At 46.6% G+C, this 10764-nt stretch overlaps 1 protein-coding gene across 1 annotated transcript; it reads right to left on the reverse strand.

Moving 5' to 3' along the window:
* On the reverse strand, positions 1-960 carry LOC136747132 (odorant receptor 131-2-like). Its single transcript, XM_066700085.1, has one exon. It carries the CDS (start codon positions 958-960, stop codon positions 1-3), a length of 960 nt encoding a protein of 319 aa, XP_066556182.1.
* Between the last annotated feature and the right edge of the window lie 9804 nt (positions 961-10764).

Genomic DNA, 10764 nt, shown 5'->3' on the forward strand with positions numbered 1-10764 from the left:
CTAAATAGTGACTGAATGAGGTTTTACTCTGTTTCTCAAAGCAAACATAAAATAGTATTTCACAAGTGGTCTGAAGCTCTCATCTCTTAGACCATATATCAGTGGACTTAAGCACCTTGGAAAGATGATTAGCACAATGAAGAGGATGTACTGTAAGGTAAGAAACACAGACCCATCCAAGTTTGATGCCAGAGTTTCCATCACACCATGTAGGAATGATGTGAGACACAGGGCAAGCTGAAAAAAATGCAGCAGCACTGTGTTTCGTGCCTTGGTCACTGAAATTTTTTCACAGGAGACAGACCTGGCCTCCAACATTATTGCCACATATGTGTATATGATAATGAGAGTCACTGCCACAAAATACAGTGCTGTGAATGCTGTGCTCACATCTAAAAGCATTTTTCTCCTGAAAAGTTTTTTCGTTGTGCAATGCACAGAAGACAAGAAGTATAAGGGTTCTGTAATTAAAATGATCATGATGCGAATAATGTCATTCATGCTGCCAAAGAACCATATCACACCTATGGCCATTCCAGTTCTCTTTGGCGTAGCTATTTCACTGTGTCTCAGAGGGAAGCAGATTGCTATGTACCTTTCAAGAGCCATCATAGCAAGATTCAGTGGTGAGTTGCAGTAAGTGATGCTTGCAATTAAAAAAAGAATGGCACACACACCAGTGATAAAATGTAGGCTGACTGATGCAAAGATGTACAGCAGCATACTGGTCAGCAGCTGTATGGAGTCATTGAAGAGCATGTGAGCAAACAGGATGTAGCGCGAAGTCTCTCTGAAGGTGCTTCTCGTGCTCAAGGTGAAGAGCATGATGCCGTTCACATAGAGGAAGATGAGACACAGTGTCATGGAAAAGATTACTTTCACCAGTATCCCAGTGTTTAGCTCATCCTGCAGTGCTCGCTGTGGTACAGTGTTGTTCAAATATTCTGTTATGTTTTCCATCTCGGGGGTTAGCTGTTGAGACAAATAATAACCATAAATATCTTCTCTATGTCCCAGATTAACCCAGCTGAAACCACATCCAAACATTAATGTTCAAGGAAAACAAAACAGTCTTCATACAATTCATAAAGAAAACATTAAAATAAAAAATAGTAAAAAAGAACAGTGAAAATGTTTTGGATTAAATTCAACTAGTTTAAAAAGCAAACATCTTAAATGCACTCTGCTTGTCAAGAAATACTGAAGGACACCAGAAACCAAATATGTTTATAATTACATACCAGTGAGTTTCCTCAGTTGTCTTTGGAGTGATTGTGGATCATAGAAGCAGGTCTAAGAACTTCTTCTGCCATTCTACTGAGGTAGGTAATATATATAATATATATATGTGCTCAGACTCTTCCGTCTTAATGAAGGAGAGAGGTGCATTGACAGTAATGTGACAGATCAGGGGGACTAATTATCAAAGGCCTACAGGGCCCTGGAAAGAGCAGCATGATGAGGAGCCTGAGCTGACAGGTGACAGGGCTGCTTTAATCAGCCCCAGTGGCCCCAGCGGCCCCAGTCAGGGGAAACCAGGAGGGACTGGGAACACAGGGAGGCAAGGATGAGCCCTGAGCAGCATTTTCAATCTTAAGTATTTTTGATAAATCTGTGGTTCATTAAGAGCACACTTTATTCTGAGATATGGTGTTGGTACAGAGCAGCAGACACAGTGCTGTGGGAACAGAGAGAGGAGGTGAGGGGCTCTAATGTTCACCTCTCAGGCAGCTGTACAGAGAGGGGCCATGTCACTGCTGTGTAGGTGAGTTTACATGCAGTGCAATGGTGATACGTGTGCACATTTGGCCCAAAACCTCAGCAGAATTAGGTTTGCGGCCAAAAACAACTGCCCCAGGGAAGGACAGCATCAATCCCAATTACTCAAGTAAATTACGTAGATATGACGAAAACAAAGGAAAATCCCATCCATTTCCACATGTAAACCCACATTTCACATTTAAATGATACTGAGATAATCGTATGTATCATGCAATGACCACATTATAAAAGTGAAAATAACTTTTCACTTTATTGTGGGTTTTACGGTAAAGTAAATTGCTGATGGACATTTCATGGCTAGCAATGGTTTATGGAAATGCAAAAGCATTTTTTTCTTCAGTTTTTTTGTTTCCTATTATCATTATGCTCTCTATATTGTTGTGGGTCTGCTATGCACTGTTCAGTACTATACATTGTGTTGTAATCCTACCTTTAAAAACAATAGGTTGCATATGCAACCCCGGTTATCTGAAAAAGGAAGCACTGCCCAAGGGGGAGGGGTTACTGTATAACAAAACCCTCACAAGGCAGGAGGCAGCGAGCTGATAAGGTAGCCTGCCCCGAGGTGCACCGCTAGGGAAAAATACAACATAATACATAGCTGGCTAGTCAACAGAGTAGCCGAGCTGAACAATATAAAATATATACATATCGCATGACAGCAAGATCTTCATGCTGTCAGCGCGCAGCACAAGAGCATCTAACTCAACTAAACAGTACAGAGTGGAAGAGCTCCATTGTGCTGACAATTTAGATTTTGTACAAACGGACTATATACACCACGGGGCGCAGGAACGAACTCATGCGCCGCCCATGGAACACAGGAGCAGTTGATGCCTGCTGGTTAGAATGGCTAATGCAGAGCAACATTACCTCTACTATGTTAAGAAAGGAACTATATACACAGCAAGGCAGCGAAACTCAAGCGCCATCATCTGGGAACAGCGGCAGTGAGCTCCATTATACAATTTCAGAATGGAGCCACAGTCCTGCTGCTTAACAAACAATACATATATACACATACAGTGAGGGAAAAAAGTATTTGATCCCCTGCTGATTTTGTACGTTTGCCCACTGACAAAGAAATGATCAGTCTATAATTTTAATGGTAGGTGTATTTTAACAGCGAGAGACAGAATAACAACAAAAAAATCCAGAAAAACGCATTTCAAAAAAGTTATAAATTGATTTGCATGTTAATGAGGGAAATAAGTATTTGATCCCCTATCAATCAGCAAGATTTCTGGCTCCCAGGTGTCTTTTATACAGGTAACGAGCTGAGATTAGGAGCACTCCCTTTAAGAGATGCGTTTTTCTGGATTTTTTTGTTGTTATTCTGTCTCTCACTGTTAAAATACACCTACCATTAAAATTATAGACTGATCATTTCTTTGTCAGTGGACAAATGTACAAAATCAGCAGGGGATCAAATACTTTTTTCCCTCACTGTATATACATCATGGGGTGCAGGCCCTGGCTCATGTGCCACATGTGGAACACAGGAGCAGTTGACACCTGTCGGATAATACAGCCAGAGCAGGCCACAGACCTGCTGACCAATATATACAGAGCGGGGTACAGGCCAGACGCATGCACCGCCACAACACAATTATAATGAACGAACTATATACAGGGCTGCCTCGTAAGGCAACAAGCCTGTAGGCCTCATGACAAGCCCTGGGAACACATCGACAGGGCTATCAGTAAATCCAGGAGCAGCTCGCATGGGTGCTCGACTGGAAGGCATACTCCAGTGGAAGGGAAAGACACGGCAAATGTAAGCACGGAGGCCCAAGCTGCATGGAGAACCATAGTGGGCAGTGTGTGGACTCTGCCAAGGCAAAGAGATCCATGTCCGCCCTGCCGAACCGGCTCCACAGTTGTACCACAAGCAGGTGGAGGTGCCATTCCGAGACCGGGGGTCTGCTGCCGTGTTGGACAGGCCTGGAGGTGAACTGCTCTGATGGAGCGGAACTGTGGCTGCACCCACAGAAGCAGACGGCATGCTAGACAGTACAGTTGATATAGGCAACCACCGCTGTGTTGTCCGTCCGAACCAGCACATGTCTGTCACGCAGGACTGGCAGGAAATGAGTCCAAGGAGTACTGCTTGTAACTCCAGGATGTTGATATGGAGGGCCTGTGTGGGCTCCGTTCACCTGCCTCGGACTCCATGTCCGTCGCAGACTGCTCCCCAACCCTGCTTGGAGGCATCTGTCATCATGAATGCTCGGTGGTAGACTGGCCCCAGGGACACATCGAGGGTCAAATTGTGGGGGCTCCGCCACCAACGGAGCACCTTCCAGCACGCCAGAGTGACTGTGACTCAGCGTGCTCGATCGCGGGCAAGGGTGCATCCTGAGAGACCTGAACCACCACTGCAGCGGCCTCAACTGGAGGAGGCCGAGGGGGAGGGTCTGTGATGCAGCCGCTAGGAGGCCCAGCAGCCTCTGGCAAAGGGACACCCAGACATGAGCTCTCAGTTGGAAGAGGGAGAGACACATGTGTATTGAGGCAACTTTCTCTGGCGCCAACGTGGCGAGCATGGCAACGGAATCAAGGCGCAGTCCGAGGATCTGTGCCTGCTGAGTTGGCGTCAGGCGGTTCTTCTCTCGATTGACCCGAAGGTCCAATTCGGAGAGGCTGCCTAAAATCAGGTCCATGTGTATCCGAACCTGCTCCCTTGATTGAGAACAAACCAGCCAGTTGTCTAGATAACTGAGGACGCGGGGGCTAACACGACGTCCATGCACTTGGAAAAAGTGCGTGGTGCTAGCGACAGGCCAAAGGGGAGAACAGCAAACTCAAATGCTCGGCCCTTAAAGGCAAAGCAGAGAAACTTCCTGTGCGCCTGTGCAATGGGGATGTGAAAGTAAGCATCTTTCAGATCCACCGTGGTGAACCAGTCGCTGGGCTTGATGGCCTGGGACATGGTGCACAGGTTGAGCATCTTGAAGCGCAGCACCTTGAGGTTGCGGTTCAAGCGCCTCAGATCCAAGATGGGGCAGAAACCGCCATCTTTCTTGGGCCTCCCCGCTGGCGAGCTGCCGCAGATGGCCTGCGTTGCTGGACCTGAGGTGCCACTGGGTACAGGGACTGCTCCCTCTCCTGGAGGGTGCGTGAGAGCATCTCCGCCTCAAGGACCCGCCGTGTCTGGGACAGCCAAAGCTGGTGGCGCACCACCACAATGGCTGCCAGGGATCGCCCTATCGCCCCTGGCGCATCACCGTGACCAGCTTATCCGCTGCCGCTATCTCTGAGATAAGGGGGCGGGGTGGGTGATGCGCCCTGTTACTCCGAGGGCTCCGCCAGCTGAGCCAAGTACAAGGCCAGCAGGGTTTCAGTATTTTGGAGGCGAGCTTGGGCTCCAGCCTCATATGCCTTCCAGAGCAGCGTCTCCGTGATGCAACACTGCCTGCCGCGGACAGTGGACAGTGGAGGTAGGGAGACGAGCGCGGCTATTTTTGAATTCACGTGGGGAAAATCCACCAAGCCCGCTTCTGCCGCGCCCTGGGTCCTGGCCTCCCCTCTCCTGGCTAGGGCGAGGGCTGTTGCTGGATGGTCCCAGGTAGCCCTCAGCTCATCGAGGAGGTCAAGCAGCAGCGGGAGGGCCTGTGAGGGCTGCTGCGCGCGCTGACCCCTCTCGAACCTGGAGCGTGGCAGGGCAGGATCAGAGGGCCAGGGGAGTTGGAGAGACTCCACAGCCCTCTGTATGACTGCCCAGAACTCCCTGTCCTGTCCCGTGGGAGCAGGAGGGGCGTCCACACTCAACAGAGGAGGAGGGGTGGGAGCGACCAGCTCCTCCTCCATGAGCTCCACCCAGAGACAGGCGATCCTCCTCCCAGGTGGCCTGTTGCGCTGTTGCGTCTGTTGTGCTGCTTGCACTGCCTACGCGGCCAGGAGAGTGCAGATTTGGTCCATCATGCTGTTGAAAGCGAGGATGGCTTCATCGTGCTCCCTGTCCACTGAGCCCGACCTCCTTCGCCGACAGCGCGGCAAGGAGGTAGCCAGCAAAGACTCAGAAGAGGGGGAGGGAGCCCGGGGGGCGTCGCTCCACCGCTCTTCCTTATCGCTCACGTGCACACGCATAGGGGGCACACGCAGCCATAGCAGTGCACACCGCGGGCACTGTAAACAGGAGGGGCGGCAGCCGGCGCAGCAGCGGGAGCAGCAGGAGACACAAGCACAGGGGGCGCAGCTGTCTCCGTCCCTGCAGCCCCGGCGGAGGAGACAGAGGGGCTCGGGGAGAGGTGGAGATCCAGGACCCCCAAGGCCCCCCCCGTCACTCGCCGGAGTGGGGGATCTCTGGACGCAGTGGCAATTGCAGTGGCGCCTGGTGAAACAGCGGACCTCCGGGCGTGCTGTAGCGGACCCAGAAGTCACAGCCAAACTGCGTCCAGACAGACGGGGTATAGACAGACAGACCACATGCAACCTTGCTGTTGCCAGACTGAACACTGTGTATAGCAAGCACCAGGTGCTGGATACAAGTGCCGCGTAGGCCCGTAGGCTTAACCACACCATGTGTGCCGGGGTTTCCAGGGACACCGGGTGACGTGGAGTCCAGGGTCTGTGGGGCAGAGGGTAGTAGACCACCAGCCGTAGCGGGATCTAAAACCGAGGCACGCATGCACGGAATGGGAGGGCTAGTAGTGCTCGTTCTCAGTGATCTGAGAGAGAGAGATCTCCTACAGCCGCAGCAGCGGGCTGTAGTGTGGGCGTAAGCCGGCGGAGGAGCACCACACACGGGCGAGATCTCTTACGACACACCGATGCTCAGGCCGGGCAGCTGGGCCTCGGATTTTACTTCTGCTGCTAGCACTCCTGCTGTGGAGGAAAAAGCCCAGGGGACAAAAAACCAACACAGCAAGCATTCGGAATATATAAGGCACTATATAAACACGACTATTATTTTTAAAGTTTGCTATTTGTAGCCGAAACTGAAACCGAAAGCGCACTGGTGCCCCGGAGCGCGGACGGAACAGATTTGGATTAGCTATCAATAATAACTAATAGTACAAATAGACACAACAAGTAAACGGTGGTGACAGCACAGCCGTGAAGTCAGCCAACCGAACAGCAATAATAATTATTGTAAAACAATAATAATACGGTCTAATGCACAAACAAGACAAAAAGAGCTAATGTTCTCAGTCCGTGGCGAATTGGCAAAAGAGGACGAACCTGCGCTGACATCACATTTTATAGAACAGGTGGGAAGGGACCTGTTCTGAGTGACGAGCGCAGGGGCCAATGGCAGCTTTGATAGAGTGACGTTTCGATCAGGTTCCTATGGCAGTGTGCAGAAACCCCTCCACCTTGGGCAGTGCTTCCGACTTGAAAGAGCTTGCAGCTCCATCAGTGATGTGAAAAACCACTTGGGTAAGATCAGTAAAACAAAGTATTAAACAACTTGACTCGACGCACAAGCCACAGCTGCACACTGATTAATTTTAATAAATTGTGACAGACATGGATTCCATAACTTCAGTGTCTCAAGTACTGTTCTCTGTGCATGTAAACCACCGCAATTATAATACCTATAATGGTACTTATCCAGGGCAGGTAATAGGTTAAATGTAATGGTTCTTTATAATTGTATTTAGTTGTTGTAACAATTAAAGCAACACAAATAATGTAAAAAAACTAAAATTAAACCAGGTGTGGCAGGTTTCTGTACAATCAATGAATCAAATTAGACAAGTATCGATATTTCAGTTAAAATCAGTGAAGTCTTAATCCAGCTATTGTGCAATATTGGGGCAGGGAAATTCAGCGCCTGAGTCTGCCCCTCTACGGTCTCTCAATCACTAACGTCACCCATTTTTGAAATCGTTATTTGAATAATGACGTGAAAATTAAATGGAATTTAGGCAAGCAGATAATCACCTGTGACTGAATTTTAGGATATAAGAATAGACAGTAAATAGCCTACAACCATTGCAACTGGTAGCCCACAAAATGCTTTGGTTGCCTAAAAACTTTAAAAGATTAATTTGTTCCCGACAAAAGTGGGACGAGAATAAACTGAAGTCTGAAAATAGCCTACTCCAATTTATACATATTTTTACAACAATGAGAAGGATATGCAAGTGTCACAAGCTAAGGCTGGCAATAGCAGGTGAACAGAATCGACTACACCACCCCTGTTTAATGAGGACAGTGGTTCACGCCACCCAACCTTTTCCCTACACAGGCACAACTCAGGATCTCAGTACACCATGACAGACACAGGTAAGTTTAGAGCAATTATTGCTATACAAATCCCTACCCAAATTAAATCAATAATAAGGATCCTAAGTAAAATACAATAAAAGGGTTTAAGAATTTCCCCTGTTAATTTGCAGGAGTGTAAAGTGCGAAGCGTTCAAAACCGAGTCTTGGCTTGTCCCCACAGATAGCAACACCACATGCCACCACCACTAGGTGAGTATGGTATTGTGGCTCTGTGAGATTTGTTCTTCACAAGCCTATTACCTTCAACCACAATGTTTGTCTCTTTCAGTTGCTTCCAAACCAAAATGTCTCTGTCTGATGCCATGATCCACATGCTATACTGATTCCTGTTGTCTCTCTCTCTCTCTTTCTTTTCCCACTGTCCACCACAACACTGCAGCACCATCAATTTAGGTGACTCCAGCTGGTAACAACAGGTAAGTCCAATAGTCTGTAGTTTATCCAGGGAAAGCAGACAAACGTTAGTTCAGTAACTCAGCAGGTAAGGATTAGCATAAAGTTAGAATGACCAATTAACCAGTTCTCTGTCTTGAGGGTTTTCAAGGAGAGTGCTCCATCGAGGCCGACAGAAAGAAAATATGGCAGGGATGACAACAGCGGTTTATATCAATTAAAATATGCTTTACAAACACTTTAAACACTCACACCCTCAATCAGTGGTTGCTCCGCACAGGCTGCTTCTTGACTGACTGCCTGTCAGCCGGTTAAATAGCCCTAGTCTGCAAGTAAGGGGCACAAGTGAAGCAATCAGTGATGTGGGTGGATCCACGTGGGAATGCGATACTGGTGGTGCAATAATAATAAATAATAAAACACACGTGATAATAATAATTGAAAAGAAATCCAGAACACACAGCCAATAAATCAATCAAAATCAAATAATCAGAACCATAAAGAAAAAACACACAATATTAAATATTCATAATAAAGTAATTATAGTGATAGTGATAATATATAAAAAACAAAATAAACACAACTAAGATCATTCTTCAAGAGAAAGAGGGTTGCGTCCTCTTTTCAGTTTATTCTTGTGTTTTGTGTTTCTTAGCCTGTTCTGAAAAGTGTTTCAAATCTCTCACCCCTATGTTAGTCCATATATCTCCTGCTAATGATGAATGAAACATACTGTATGTAGGGAAAACAGAATTCTGTATTCCGTGTAGAGCAGCCACAGAGCTGAGTTTTCTCCTCATACCATGTACTTGAAAATGTCCTGTTGTACATTTCCCCCTTGTCCTTGTTTTGTTGAGTATACTAATGTAAATGTCTCGTCTGTCGGGGCCAAGCTGCTTAATTACCAACTTGTCTTGTAACTGTAGTCATTCAAATGTTTTTAGTTTTTTTTTTTTTTAACTGAACAGATACACACAGCAGGCCCAGCCACACTGATAGCAGGTTTGCCAACCATCTGTAAATTTAGGGACAGTCTGTAAAAAAATATCTTATTTTCACCTTGTCTGTAAATCTGTAAAGTGCACTGGATCACAGGCAAACAATCACACAGCTTTACCAATTGCCCCTCTGGACACAGCAAACCCCCAATAATATTTGGACAAAGATAACTGTAGAAATGCATACTGTGTGTGGTACAAAAAGTAATTTTCTATTGCTTCTGGTGGTGTTAGCGATGTGCAGAGCCATGCTAGCATGAAACATTATGCATTTTCTAAAGCTCGTCAGGAATAGCTAATTTCCTCGTACAAAAGCCAACTGTGCAGCTTTGTACCATAGGGTGTGTCTATACATTTAATTTTCACACTTTTTTAAGACCAAAATAGGGGTGCAGTAAAAAATATGGCATGTCATTAAATATAGTCCAATTAAGTCAGTCATGTCAGTAAAACCTCAAATTTATGGTTGTGAACCCTGACTGATAGCAATCTTTACAGTTGGCTAAATGTGCGGACTGACACGAGAGCCGTAAAGGGCTCAGAGTTGTGGAGTGTGAGGGGCCGATGCTTGGCTGCTCCTACGAGCCTCTATTAGTGCTTCCTGCAGTTCCCTGCAGTCTGCTGGAGTGGGGCGCTGAATGTCTCTGCCTCAATAGCTGGATTGAGACCAAATCGCTGATTTTAACTGAAATATCAACACTTGTTGTCTAATTTGATTCACTGATTGTACAGAAACTGGGCAGTATTTATTAAAATAGCCGTACAGGGCTCAGAGTTGTGGAGTGTGAGGGGCTGACGCTTGGCTGCTCCTATGAGCCTCTATTAGTGCTTCCTGCAGTTCCCTGCAGTCTGCTGGAGTGGGGCGCTGAATGTCTCTGCCACAATAGCTGGATTGAGACCAAATCGCTGATTTTAACTGAAATATCAACACTTGTTGTCTAATTTGATTCACTGATTGTACAGAAACTGGGCAGTATTTATTAAAAAGTAATGTATGATGTATTGATTTGGATAACGAGTATATGAGGACAGACTACTTTTTAGGGTGGATGGATTGTTTAGTGGGGCTCTGCCCTACCTTCCCAAATGAACGAGCTGTGCCTGTCGACAAACCTAATTCTCACAGGTTTTCGGGCCAAACGTGCATGCGCATCATCACTTCACAAGTTAAAAACACTGCATGTAAACTCCCCCAATGATGTTCAATCGTGTTGAATTGGTAAGATTTTCTACAATAATGCAGAATAAATTACCAGTAGAATAAGCAACAGCCACATAATGACACAATTGTGTTTGTGCAAACATAATGTAGCACATACTTCTTTGAAAAACATAAGAGAAGAAAAAAACGCAC

The sequence above is a fragment of the Amia ocellicauda genome, chromosome 3 (assembly GCF_036373705.1).
Source record: "Amia ocellicauda isolate fAmiCal2 chromosome 3, fAmiCal2.hap1, whole genome shotgun sequence".
NCBI lineage: Eukaryota > Metazoa > Chordata > Actinopteri > Amiiformes > Amiidae > Amia > Amia ocellicauda.

Coding starts and splice junctions, on each gene's coding strand:
- LOC136747132 (XM_066700085.1), bottom strand. CDS start 960: ATGGAAAACATAACAGAATATTTGAACAACACTGTACCACAGCGAGCA.